This window comes from Argiope bruennichi, chromosome X1 (assembly GCF_947563725.1).
Source record: "Argiope bruennichi chromosome X1, qqArgBrue1.1, whole genome shotgun sequence".
Classification (NCBI taxonomy): domain Eukaryota; kingdom Metazoa; phylum Arthropoda; class Arachnida; order Araneae; family Araneidae; genus Argiope; species Argiope bruennichi.
In genome coordinates, this window is record NC_079162.1 from 13,078,218 (window position 1) to 13,093,466 (window position 15,249).

General features: G+C 32.9%; 1 protein-coding gene across 1 annotated transcript in view; it reads left to right on the forward strand.

The window, feature by feature from the left end:
* Positions 1 to 15,249, forward strand: part of LOC129958885 (WD repeat-containing protein 17-like) — a 189,462-nt gene that overhangs the window by 125,167 nt on the left and 49,046 nt on the right. The window contains exon 14 of the mRNA XM_056071608.1: positions 13,235 to 13,371. Coding sequence (XP_055927583.1) covers positions 13,235 to 13,371 — 137 coding nt within the window. The remainder of the gene's footprint in view (positions 1 to 13,234; positions 13,372 to 15,249) is intronic.

The window sequence follows — 15,249 nt, forward strand, 5'->3', positions numbered from 1 at the left end:
TTTTCATTCCATCTTAGTCACACTTTTTTTTAGAATGCACTGAAAATTTTCGATGGAAATTTCCATGTGGTGAATTACCAAACCAATTTTCTTTACCTGCTTAGAAGCATGATATGGGGCAAAATCTCGTTGGAGCACAGCAATAACGCCAGCCAACGTTTGCATAAAAGGCACAATTTTGTCTTGAAATGTATTTTTGGGAGTTCATTATTCCCTCGGCTGTTACTATGCTGCCGGGTCCTCCATATGTGAAATGACACCCTAAACATCTGCTTTTAAGGGTACTTAACTGTTTCATTAAGAAGCTCCCTGATGGGTTCTCCAGCGCTACTCCTGGCGTCGGAGAACCCATCAGGGAAGTCCTAATATAAAACAGTGCGTTTAGTCGTTGTATGCAACTTAATTCTTGTCTTATAGAGCCCAAGATTGATATTTTTTAGCCCAATATAAACTTTCTTCTTCATTGCAGATGTTGATAATTATTTTTGGACTTGTTTTCTTGCATATTCCATTGTTTCAATAAATCTTTGTCGTCCTGTCTGTGAATCAATATTCAAATTATTAGATAATAATTTTTTCTGAAGGTCTGTACTTGCAGAATTCCTACTAGAAATTCGATTGTATGTTCGCATGTTGATTTCAAGATGTTGTTTTACGTTGGCTTTTACATTTTCTCTTCCATTTTGGAGAAAGTGTCCCAAACTTAATTTGCTAATTAATAATCATAGAAACACTGTATTTTCCAACTTGTGCAAAAGCAGTATTTCCCACATTCGTAGAGATATGCCTATTTAGGATAATAATTCTTGTCATTTTACTAAGACACATATCCATTCCCCCCCCCCATACATGTGAAAACCGGACACATACAATCGCTTACTTCTAACAGCAGCTGAAATCCAACTGATGCGAAAATGCTCTCCTTGTGATGATTATGTGGCCAAACCAGTTTAGATAAGTCGATGACTGTTTCCTTTCTTAACATAGTGCAGTTGGAGCCGGTTTTAGACCAGAAATATCTGTGAAAAGAGAAAGAATGAATTTTACAAAAAAATTTTTATCTCCATTCATTTACAGAACACTGTATATATACACTACTGGTCAAAAGTATTGCATGGTTGAGAAATTTCACGGTTTTTCAAGAATAAGCCCTCAAAAGTAATATTTTTTCACTTAAAGTGATATTTTCTAGTATAAAAGTTGTAAAGAAGTTGCAAGCTATTGTGTCATCCAATGTAAAGCACTTGTCTGCAACGATTGTGTCATCCTAGTAGTTTATTATAAAATCGCTCCGATTGCAAAGGATTTCATTTCGTTTGTTGCGCTGTCAAAGTGCATTCGCTGTGCATTGCTTTTCAATTTAAACTGCTCATTACTTTTTAAAATGTGTGAATTAACTCGTGACAAGCATCAGGCTGTTATTTTAATGCATCAAGAAAACATTTCAAATGTCTGGATTGCTCATCGGTGCGATTGCAGTGAATCGACTGTTTCACGTCTCATAAAGAGATTCAAAACCGAAGGAACCGTAGATAAAAAGCCTAGAAGTGGTCGTCTGAGGTTATCTTCTAAACGTGCTGTTACTACATTGACACGATCTTGCCGAAAAAATAGATTTGCAAGTTCTACACTTGCAAGAAAATGGAATGAACCCACGTCTGTCATTGTCAGTCTCAGAACAGTTCGCAGGAGACTCTTGTGAAGCTGGTTACAAGGCACAAGCACTACCTTCGCAAAACAAGGCCTCACAACTTATTTGTTAACGTCACATGAGTAGGATGAGTGGCTGCCATGAGCAGAATCCCGCTTTCTTCCTTGATGTTATAAGGCTGATTTATAATCAGCCTCTTGAAATTTAAATGTTAAGAAAGAGTTCTTAATTAGAAAAATAAAAATCTATTATTGTGGTAAAGCATCTGCGTAGGTTACAACCATGGCGAACATCGACAAACAAACATCTGTTGCCAACATTCGTTTTCACAAGTTAACATAAGCTAAACGATTACAATTCTTTCACCGATACACAAAGTGAACCTTACATTTGGCCCCGCTCAATATAAAATTTAGACAGAAGAAATTTTAAATTGAAGCGTAAAAATAAAAGAAACAAAGTTTTTGATGAAATCATAGTTCAAGTCTCTGGGGAACACAGACCAGTTAATATCTTTTTGATGATGGCTCAGTGACTCTCATTCTCTTCGTCTGTGCTGTTTTTCTCGATGGTTGGTGAATTTCGTTTAAAGTAAGGGCGAAGATGTTGTACGTGGACAACCCTGATAAATTTGTTCTACTGTGTTGTAGACTTGACCTCGTAGCACACGGCCCCGACTGGACGTATAATCACAAATGGTCCTTTGAAAATAGGAGAAAGTTTGTGATCTCCTTTTTTCCACCAGTCGTACAATACGAGATCTCCTGCCTTGAAGGAATGGGATCTGCGATGGAGATCAAATCGTTTCTTGTTCTCCAAATCTGTTTCATACACATTATTTGCTGCTTCGACCCTGGCCAAAGTTAAAAGGTCTAGTTGGTCTTCACGTGGCGTGTCATCTATGAAGCTATCAATGTGAAGTTCACGTGGAAGGCGTGGCTCATATCCATGAAGTAAATAAAATGGTGATTTCTTAGTAGAATTTTGTTTTGTGGTGTTAATTGCGAGTAAGGTATTTGGAAGTAATTCGTCCCATTTATTCGGGTTTCTGTCAATCATTTTTTTCAAAGAGGACACAATGATGCCGTTGGCTCGTTCAAAGATACTATTAGCTTGTGGTGAATAAGGTGGTGTCGTTGATTGTGTGATTCCATATTTTTGAAGAAACCGCTGAGTGTGACGTGCGGTAAATGCTGTTCCTCTATCTGATAAATACATATTTGGCGGTCCATATCTAAGTGTTATATTATGATACAGAGCATCAGTCACTGTATGAGCGGCGAGAGATGCAGAAGGTGTTGCAATTACATAGCGTGTGGCGTGGTCAATTTGGACAAGCATATTTGTATTTCCATTTCTTGTTTCTGGCAAACAGATTATGTGGTCAGCAGATACAATTTCCCAAGGTGTAGATGGAATCGGCAATTGCTGCAAAAGACCATAGGCATTAGCAGTACGTCGGTTGACAATTTGGCATTTATGATAGCTTCGAACATATGCTTTACAGTCCTTGCGCATATTTGGCCACCAATAACGTAATTGCAAATTGTGAAGAGTTTTTTTTTTTTTTGTTTTTTTTTTGCGTCCATATGTCCAACATCATCGTGACAAGCGATCAGAGTTTTCTCTCTCATTGCCTTAGGAATCACTACTACAGATTTCGAATTATTATCTTTAACTCGCACAAGAGTGTTGTTATAGATATTGCAATTGCATATAATTGACATTGTTCTTTTGTTTGGATTTTTTTCTCTGAGTAAGCGAAAAATATACTGACGAAAGTCATCTCTTTTCTGTTTCACACAAATGTCTGATTCATAACTTGCAGTAACTGTTAAATAAACAGGTGGTGTTGGGAAACGTGAAAGGTGATCAGCGATGACATTTTGCTTTCCGGGTCGGTGCTCAGTTGTGAAATAAAATTGAGCCAAATCCACTAAATATCGTGCAAATTTTCGATTAATTGCAGATTTTGCAACTACATAAGCGGTTATATAGTTGTCTGTGATGAGTTGAAACTTGTGACCTAGGAGATAGAGTCGAAATTTTTCAGTTAGGGCCCAATGTACAGCAGTACATTCCAGTTCGTTACTGTGGTAGCGTGTTTCAGCATCTTTTAAGGTACGTGAAGCATATTCAATGACACGACGCTTTCCATTCTGTTCTTGAGATAAAACTGCTCCTAGTCCAGAATAAGATGCATCAGTTTCTACAAAGGTTGGTAATCCTTGTTTGAAATACGAAAGAATTGGAGCGGTAGTAATTGCAGTTTTTAAAGATTCAAATGTACGCTGTTGGTCATCTGTTAAAACTATCGGAGTATTGTTGGTCTTCTTTTCTAAACCTTTTAAAACGCTTGTTAAAGGTTTAGCAATAACAGCATAGTTACGTATATACTTTCGAAACTGATTAGCAAATCCAAGGAAACTACGGACTTCATGAATTGATTTGAGAGTTAGGTAACGTTCAATTGCTGCTATGCGTTCCGGATCAGGACGAACACCATTTTGAGAAATAATTCGACCAAAAAAAGTGATTTCTGGTACTGCAAATTGCGTTTTTTCTCGTGTCAGCTTGAAGCCAGCTTTTTGAGTTGCTTCAAAGATGTTATATATCACTTTGAGATGATAATTGAAGTCATCATGAGAAGTTGATATATCATCAATGTATGTGTTGACATTGTGGGGCGCCAGATGATTGTAGGCTAATTTAATCGCTCTTGCCATTGTAGGTGGGCCATTTGTGACACCAAAAGGCATTCGAAGAAATTCATAATGTCCGTCAGGAGTGACAAATCCAGTTTTGTAGGTGTCAATGTCTCTTATGGGAATGCAGTTAAATGCAGATTTTACATCCATTTTAGAATTGTAGCACTTGCCTGCCATTCGTTGAACAACGTTTTCCATTTGGTCGATTGGGTGCGGATCAATATTTGTGATAGGATTAATAGTGCGAGAGAAATCTACCACAACTCGCCTAGGAGTACTTTCATGAAAGGGCTGCTCCACAATGAAAGCTGGTGCTACGTACGGTGAGTTGGAATGACGGCAAATTCCTTGTTTTAACCATTTTTCAATTTGCGTTTTTAGAAACTGGCAATCAGGCTCTGAAAGTCTATAAGGTCTACATCTAATAGGCTTTTCATGTTGCAATTCGATTTTGAATTCAACATATGGACATAGTCCAATGTTATCATCATTCGAATAAAAAACATTCCAATTACTGCATCAAGTTGAGCTTGTTGAGTTGTAGAGAGTCTTGCGGATTTAGGGATAAAGTTTGTTTCGGATGAAATTATATTGGGTGTTGCTTCTGGCAAAGTAACATCATCTAATGATGGTAGTGAGGGTGGATGAAGAGCGACACAGTTGATGCTGGGTTTCGAAGCATGAATACAAATTCGTACAAATGAAATGAAGTTGGAGTAGAAATACATAATGAGCCATTAGGGTCGTAAGTGCATCTAGCTTGAACTTGTTGTTGCCAATCAAATCCTAAAATAAGCTTAAATGGAAGCTGGGTGCACACTCCAATTTTAGGCATCATATGTTCCAAATTACCAACAATTATGTTTAAAGAAATCCAACCTATTGGCTTTATTTCATGGTCAACAACTTGGAACTGTCCATCAGTCCATGGGTTTATAACAATATCATTTGGAACACAAGATTGTTGAATGACTGTGATATCTGCACATGGATCACAGAGGGCTTGAATTTCTGTATCATTGTTGATAATAACAGGTATTAAGGCACGTCTGTTAGTTTCAGTTCTAATACAATTTATGGAATTATTATTTGCACTATTTGCGGTTGTAGATCTTCCAGATGTCGAGTTGCGATTGTTGTTGTTGCGGCGGGAATTTGAAGAGTTCAAACTTATGGTTTTGACTACTGTGTTATTATCAGAACTAGTTGAACTGCTAGAAGATTTGATTTGAGCATTAGTTTGACTGTTGTATATTGATTTTGTCGTGACGTGTTTCTTGGTTGAGCTATGGTTGAACCACGTGGAGGAGGTGGTAAACTGCACATAAAAGATGCATGGCCTTTGTTTCCACATCTCCAACAAGTAATATCACGAACATCGTCAGTTACTGGATTGTATTTACGACGTTGTTCATCATGTGTATAAGAAGATCGAATTTGAGATTTCGGAGAATGTTTCTTATGCTCTTGTTTTGCACTGCGAATAGCATCAAGTGCAGTTGCCCTGTCAATTAATTCTTCAACAGTATTCGTATTTTGAGTAGCTAATGCATTTTGCCATTTTTCTTCGGTAATATCACCTATTATCATAGAAATACGGTCAGGCTGGGGAATGGTGAAGGGAGCTTTTTCCAAAAGAGCGTCTTTTGAATAAATATAATCTACTAAACTTTCATTATGCCTCAACTTTCGTTCACTTTGGTGAGCCAAAAATTCTTGCATTGTAATACGCCTTTTAAATCTTGAGGCCAGAGCGTTTTTCCAAGTAATCCAATCATTAAAATTTTTTCCTGTTGTTAATTGCCAATTTTTTGCAGATCCTGAGAGACGAGAAAAAGCATTAGTTAATTTTAATTCGTCGGACCAGTTAGCTAGAGTTGAAATTCTTTCAACTTCCTTTAACCATTCAAGTGCATTTTCAATTATATCACCTTTAAATATTTGCAGTGTCATTTGTAGATGTGATTTGAATCACATTTGGATTTACTTTTCTTTCTAAAAATTGTTTTTGCGTTTCCATTAATGTAGAAAGAATAGCTGCGATATTTGGATCTATTTGAGAGGGCGGAGGCATAGGAAGTGGTGATTGTGTAGAAGAATTACTTAAAAGTTCTACTTGTTTTCGCAGAGATTCAATTTCTGTCAATAAATGTGCATTATCAGAAATTGTCTCCTCAACGTTATTAAGATTCTGCACTCGAAGAACGTTTAATTCTTCCAAAGTTCCTTCACCATTTCTTTTATTATTATCCTCTACAATACGCAAAATTAGTTCATTCTTTTTTCAGTTGAACTATCGTTAAAGTTTGTAGCGGTTGCGAGTCTAAAGAATTAAAAATGATATCATCCTTTGTTGACATTTTTTAAAATTTCTGTTCACTGTTCTTGACGAAAGAAATAAATTAACGAAGATTGCTTGGCGACGTTCTTGTTTAAAAAGCAAGCAATAAATTTTGCAAACAGAATAATATTTTTGAAGGTAATGCGAAATGAATATTCAACATTCGTTAGAATGCTCGCACTGATTTGTACAAGGTTTTATCACAAGTAAAATGAAAGTATATTGATTTTCTCATAAACTTCACTTACTATGCGTGGGCGTTTTTTGGAATATGTTCAGGCAGAAACAATCTTGGCGAAATTATCATTCCTTGGCGAGGATTCTGAAAGTTCCAAAGAAGGCTTGACGAGTGCGATGTTTTTTATAAAATATTATTTAAAATTCCCTTTGCAAGTCCATTAGATTCCGGCTGCGCCATATAAGGTTGATTTATAATCAGTCTCTTGAAATTTAAATGTTAAGAAAGAGTTCTTAATTAGAAAAATAAAAATCTATTATTGTGGTAAAGCATCTGCGTAGGTTACAACCTTGGCGAACATCGACAAACAAACATCTGTTGCCAACATTCGTTTTCACAAGTTAAACTTAAGCTAAACGATTACAATTCTTTCATCGCTACACAAAGTGAACCTTACAATGTTTAGGTATATTTTAAATTCACTTAAAAATAACTTATTATTAATATTAAGACATTTACCTTGCATAAAATTCACAATTATTTATTTTTTCCCTTTGTGAATAAAAGAGCCGGCATTGTAGAAAATCTTAAGGTCCTCTATAGCTTACTGACCATTTAATAACATTCAAACTTCATTTAATAGCATTTAAATCACAATGTAAATTTATTAAATATATACATTGAGGTATTATTGTTAGTTTTTCTTGTTTTAATGGAGGTTTTCATTTTTATTTTATTAAAAATCGCTTTGTTTTTTCCTAGAAAATATTTTTTAAAGCTTAAAATTAAATTAATACTTTTTAAAGCTTTTGGTGATTTTTTTTTTATTGTAGTGATAGGTAATACATGTATTTTATAAGTTAACATAAAATTGTTTACTTCTCAAATTACTTATGAACTTTCAAATAAAATATTAATGTATTTAATATAAAATTTAAATTTTACACCAACTAATTCTGTTGATAAAAAAGAATTACTTTCACAGCTTGTTTTTTCACATGGAGAATTGTTTTCATTTAATATATTAGTAATTCATACAATTTAATAAATTAGCTTTTATTATATATCTGATTTTACATTTCAATGCATTTATAAGTAATTTCAATTCAGTCTGTAGAAACAGTAAAAGAAAACACAAATAAAAAAAAATCACACACTATTTGAATATTAACATTTTATTTACAGAGAGACAATAACAAAATGCATTTTGTTTTCCAACTTTATTATAAATTTCACACAGACAAATGAAAATAATTATAATATTAAATAAAGTTAAAATACAAACTTACAAATTACTTCTAATTTGGAATAAATTAATAAAGAATGACTTACCTTAGGAGCTTGAGAAGTTCCTGGACAAATAAAAATTATTTTGTTTGATTTTTGAATTATACACCATGTATTTGATTTAAAGTTTTTAAATTTTAAAATTAAATCAGAAAAAGTGTTGATTTTATATATCTCCTCACTTTTTACTATGTCCTGGAGACTGCTATTTAAAGCTGCTTTTAAGTTTTCCCATTTTTTTTATATGTTACCCTATCTACTGGAGTTTCTTTTCTTGCTTTTTGATTCTGAGGAAAAGTATGAGGGTAAATTAGGGAAAATTGAAGGTACAGCATCAGGTACAAGCCTAGAAAAAAAGAAAGAAAAAAGTGGAATTCTTTAGATAAAAAAAATTAGTAATTTATTAAAACTTAAAATCAAAAACAGAATAGATATTTTCTTAATACCTAAACTAAAAGCTAACGTATGTTGGACAGTATTAAATAAAATCATATTGAGTATTAAAAAATAAAATTTAAAATCAACAGAAACATTCATTCATCCAAAATAAATACCTAGTTCAATATTATGTTGGAATATCTATAGTAATTATTTATACTACCATCCAAGTAATATAATATTCTACATGAATTAATCAATTAATTTTACACGGTATGAAAAAGGGATTTAAAAACAGTAATTTTTCATTACTTTTAAAAAAAGTTTCATATATTTTGTAAAAGTTGCATTCATTTATAATTAAAGATTGTGCATAACTAATGATATTTAAAAATAATAATAAATATTAATTGTTTTATATATAATCTGATGATTTATAGATAAACAAATAAAAACTACATTTTCTAAACATATATGAGCATGCAATTCATATTGTTTTTACAACTGGGTCTAACTTTTTTACATAATATTTTAGGATAAAATATAAGTTTAATCTGCTACAATCTATAGTCATGATATATATAATTAAAAATTAAGTTTTATTATTCATTAAATGATTTTAAACTTTTTTATAAGAGCATAATAACAATAAATCACTTATGTACTTTGTAAGATTTTGATGATAATTATTAAGATTTTCTAAAAAAATTGCCTTTTACACTCTAGTGGTACTTAAATAAGTTCTCCTGTACTGGTATTAAACGCTTCTCTAACTGTTAAAAACTGATTTTCTTGAGAATGTTTAGCAGAGACCTAAATGTTAGCAACAAATATTAGGTCTAAATCAGATTTTAACAAATATGTATGAAGTATAATTAAAAAGATACAGAAACAAAACATTTTAAATATTAGGAACAAATAAACAAAAGACTATGAGAAGTAACAATAAAACAAAGAAGTTTAATTTTTTCGTATTTAAAAAGAATTAATTAACTAAAAATTGTACAAAAAAAATCAAACTTACCTGACTATATTTAGTTGGTACGAAATCGTCCTGCTTTATTGCAGAGATCCATGCTCTTCTAGTGTTTTCATCGTTTGGAAACGAAAATACAGAAATATTGGAGCTATTTTTTGTGTAATTACTTTTACAATTGGGAACACAGCACGCACTAGGCATCTTCATTACGATAAATTAAAATTAATATGCAAAAAGATCAGAAAACTACCAAAAATTCCAATAACAAATTTCTCATTCTTCACTACGATAACGACTATCGTTTTCTACAGAACTCATCCAACCTCATGACGTCACGGGCTGAAAGCGTTGGGAGTTGTGAGGCCTTGTATTACAAAGGTTGTGGGCTCAAGTATCTAGAAAAAAACCAGTACTGACGAAAGCAAAGCGGAAAAAAAGATTGGAGTGGATCAAGGTGCACAACAATAGGAGTATTTCGGAATGGAGATAAGTTATACTCAGTAACGAAAGTCGCATTTCTTTAATATCTGACAAGCCTGGCCACATTTGGCATAAAGCAAAGGAGAGCATGAGACCAGAATGCCTAGTTCGTACATCAAAACACCTAGAAAGCGTAATGGTGTGAGGGTGCATGTCATATCAGTCAACTGGAGGATTTCATTTTGTACAGGGAGCCTTGAATGGTGACAAGTATTTTGGTGTGCTGAAGAATCAATTGCTTCGTAGTGCTTGTGACATGTTCCCAAGGCAGAAACGGATATTTCAACAAGATCTAGCACCCTGCCATACTTGAAAAAGATAAGACAAACTTTACAATTAATTTTAAATTTCATTTCAGTTCAGTTCTGACCTCTATATCAAAACATTCGTTATTTTAGGTTCAGGCTGTATTTGCCAAACATGGTATTTATGTTCTCGCATGCTCAGGAAACTCGCCAGATTTAAACCCATTAAGAATTTGTGGAGTATAATGGGAAAGAAAATAACTGAGAATCATCCCAGAACAAAGCGAGAACATCAGGAAACAATAATTAAAGTTTGGCACTGCAAAAGTGGATTCCATGCCTAACAGAGTAGCTGCTGTGATCGAAGCCAGAGGAAACCTAACCAAATATTACATGCTTTTTAGTTAACTTGAATTCTTTTATTATCTTTTTCTGATCAAAAGAACTTGAATTCTTTTATTATCTTTTTCTGATCAAAAGAACTTGAATTCTTTTATTATCTTTTTCTGATCAAAAGAACTTGAATTCTTTTATTATCTTTTCTGATCAAAAGAACTTGAATTTTTTTCTTTACTTCATTTTATTTCGAGGAACCAAAATGGATTCCGATACTGAAAACCTGTTCATTTTGTTTGTATTTTATTCTTTGTGAAATTAAATATGTTTTGTTCAATAACTTAATTATAACTTGTCTTTAGACTAATTTAACATATTGACATTAAAAAATATCACTTTAAATGAAAAAAATATTTCTTTTGGAGGGCTTATTCTTGAAAGAAAAAAAAACGCGAAATTTCTCGAACTTGTAATACTTTTGACCAGTAGTGTATATTTATACTAAATTAATGTTAAAGGGTAGAGAAAGTAACAAATTAAGAACTTATTACTCCCTTTGCCAAACTGAAAGTTCTTGCTTAATATATCTGTTCTATCATATAGAGATAATTCCAGCAGAGCTTCATATGTTTCCTCTATTTTATATCTATTTGGAGTAACAGTATGTATTTATTTTTCCTACTGCCTTCGATAGAGTGGCTTGGCCTTCTATCTATTGAGCAATGTATCATCAAGATTTTCAAAAGATGGATTGGTGATACAGAGATGTGTATTTAAAATGCTAAAAAATTCCTCATTTTCCAGCCAATATTTTGCATCAACACTTAATTTAGAGAATGAGAAGTATGTGGAGCATATTACGCCCGAGGTTTGATGTTCAAAATTCTGCTCTGGACCCTGAATGTTCCTCTCAAATGCTCCCATTATCTATGCATTCCTTACCTAAAGTATACCTAAATTTCAGTTATGCAAAATTATTTGTCTTAAACATAACATTTATACACATTACACATTATTAAAGCGTAAACAGTTTCGTATACTAATAGAAAAATCAATTGGAAATGAATCTAGAAATGCCCTTTTATACAACGTTCTTCATCGCAATATACAAACATTGTAACAGATTTTATCTCCTCATTTAGGCAATCAAGTTCCTGTTCTAGAACATGTAATTTCTTACTCTTGGCTCGAAAAATAATTTATTTTGTCGTTCTCAAAGTTTCTGAAGTGGAAGATTCCCTTCAACTGATGTTGATATACCATATGTGAATTCAGTGTTCTCTATTTTGTTGAATTTCTTCAAAAAAGATGCCTGTTTTTCGTTTTCTGCTGCTATTCGTACTGAATGCCCCCTCCCCTCAGACATTATGGCAAAATACATATCATTTCTAAATTATAGTTTAATAACTTTTTAACTTAATCATTCAATAAATTTGCTCATCACAATATAAATAAGAATAATTTAAAGTGGATTTACTATTGTATATATGAGTAATTCGTTAAGTGATTCTCTAAAATGACCAAAAGAAGATGCCATTTCTGTTGGTCGAAGGGGGAGGAGTGCAAAATTATCAATTCAACAGTTGTTCCCATGTTGTTAAGAAGCCTTTGGAATTGTAATTAACATAACGTTCCTGGAAAACCAAATTTGGTGAATGGTGGGATGATTCAGTACATGTTATAAGTTGTAGTAGTATTATTTAAGATAAGAGAAATGAGCATTAGTAAAAAAGGGAAATTATTTGCCATTTTTCCAGAGCTCTCCTGTCAATTTCCTCCCCCCCCCTTAAAGCTCCTACTTTGATGATATCGATGGCTTCTCATATAAATATTTAAGTTTGCTATGACAGCCCTTGATTATGAAATGATCCACAGAGGCATTCTGTCAATATAGTGAAGTATTCTAGACTAACAGAACCTAAAACTGATTGCAAAAATTTGCTTGAAAATCTCTTTTAAAACTAAAAAAGAAAATTCTTTGTGTATGAATGAACTAAGAAACTATGAATTTCTCTCTGTGAACATATTCATATTTATACTTATGAATATTTCATTTTAATTTCAAAAGCAATAGAGTTATTTGCATTGATTTTCTTTCCTTATTTACTAATAAGAGGAAACTGAACCATAGTAACTTCATGCAATTTCTTGTTATATTTGTAACCTCTAGTATCTTTTAGCATTTCCTCTCTCATATACAAAAAAATAGTTTCTGCAATTAAAAGCTCTCTGGTACATGAATTAATAGCATAGGGTATTTCTAATTAAGAAAAAGCATTCTCGAAAGGCCGTTGTACTAATTGTATAAGTTTCTCTGTTAAGTTTTTCAGATATATTAGCTATCTTCAGTTCCTAGACATATCATTTAAATTCAAATCATGGAATCAATGTCAGTGTTTAATTTTTTTCTTCTTCTTTTTTTTATTCAGATGAGAAATTTATAAACATATGAATTTTTATGTCATTCTATATGTAGCAAAGATTAATTCAATAAAACCATTAAAGTAATGCTGTATTTTTCTAATTCTTCATTTATTTATATGTTTTTTAAAGGAAACTATTTATCAGATTATATGTTGCATATTTATATGTTGCATATTATTAATGTGTTGCATATTTATTTTGTGTGTACCTGAATATTCCTGTTTTAGGTAATCAAGGATCTGATGATTTTGTTGAAAAATTTGGGCTGTATGGTTCACAATCAAAACTTTTGAAAGATATTCTATGCAAATCTGAAGCCAGTTATAGTCTCAATGAGTGGAGAGCAATATCGGCTTTGTTTTGTGTATGCAAAATTTCATTTACAGTTTCATTTTTATTTTCTGTTTGTTGGATTTTATTTTATAGAATACTTCTTTTAAAATATGAAAAATTATGATGTGTTTAAATACTAAATTTAACTCTGTTCAAAACAACAGAAACATAATTTTCTGCCCTTTATAATGGTCATGTATCGATACCTGCCTCTTTGCTGTTTTCTTGTTATAGAAACTTAATCAATTAAAAACAGCAGTCTTATACTTCATATTGTTTTTCACCCGATTTTGCATCTATTAATTGGATAACGAAGTCTGGTTTAGCTTGATGAAAATAGGGGGTTCTACAGCTTAGTAACCAACACTCACCAACTCACAGGATAATTGTTATGCAAACTCCATTTGCTACTGTAAGGACATTGCATCTTAGTGTAGTTATTGTAAAAAGAACTGTGATAGATTTGCTTTTGATGCTTTGACTTAAAATTACAGTTTTTTGGTCTTGTTGTTTGCCTTGTTATTTGGCAATTTTTTCCGTTATTTTGTTAGCATTTAGAAAATAATCTTAAAAAAGGGCAAAAAACTAGTAAATGAGAGCTTCAAAATATATAAAGAAATTCCTAAATAAAAATTTAGATTTATTCATATAGTATCTATGATGTGGTATTTTAGCAAAATTATCATGAAAACAATTTTGTAGATTGGCAAAAATTCTAAATTGATTTCCTTGTGAGACTTTCAATTTAATAAGTGCAGAATACCATTTGATGACATTATGAAGATATATTCACTATGCAAACGGAACTAAGAAAATAACATGATTTACAGTTATGTAAATCAATATGTTTTTACGTTTCAGAATTCTCTAAAAAAATATGTGGCTTTTTTTGGTCACAAATTGAAAAGTAAATTGCATACTATGCGTTTTTATAAGGGTTCTCAACAGAGGCGGCGTTATCGGAGGGGGGGGGGCCTCTGTCGAGAACCCCTCTCCCCGTTGGCGAGAGATAGAGAGTCTCCTCGGCGAAAGTCTTCACCACTTCAGGATGGTTGTGGAGAGCTGCACATTCTCGAATAAGATAATTTAAAAACTACCTTAAAATTAATATGTTGTGAACATTCGAAATATCTTAGTAACAGTTAAAGCGGTTTAACTATAAAGGGTAGTTATAATTAAACTTCCCCTATAAACAAGATCCCACAACGCAAACGGGTGAACGGTTTGCAACAAAATTTATTATATAAACTATACAAAAGATGCGCTCACGAGATTTTGAAAAAAAAAAAAAAAATTGTTCTAAAATGTCCACCAGAGGGCGTCTTTTCCGGAAAATATTAAATTTAACACAATAAACGACCAAAACGGACTACAGAAACAATATTAACTATCCAGAACAAGAATTACGAGTAATAAAATGTAAAACCGGGAAAGGTTGTCAGTTCAGGGAAAAAATGTGGAGATTTGCCTGATTTGTGAAGAGGCCGAATTTGGGCTAAGGAAAATCCACGGATACGCACTGAAATTCCCCTGTATTCTCCAACAGTGACTGTCTGGTATGAATTCACGACGATATTCATCCTTGGACTATTCTTCTTTGAGGAAATAACTGCACGTGGTCCTGTCACATGTTCCGTTACGGACCGTCGGTACCATGACATGCTGCAGACGTTTGTTGTGCCACAACTGCAGCAAATGCAGGTCCTTACATCGACCATTTTCATGCAGGATGGTGCGCCCACGCATATCCATGTGTCTGTGAAGACGCTATTGCTCCAACACTTCACAGACGAACGTGTTTTTAGTCGCTTCTTTCGTAATTCATGGCCAATATATTCACCGGATCTAAATCCGTGTGATTTCTGCTTATGGGGCCACTTAAAAAGTCGGGTGTATCGGGGAGGAATTG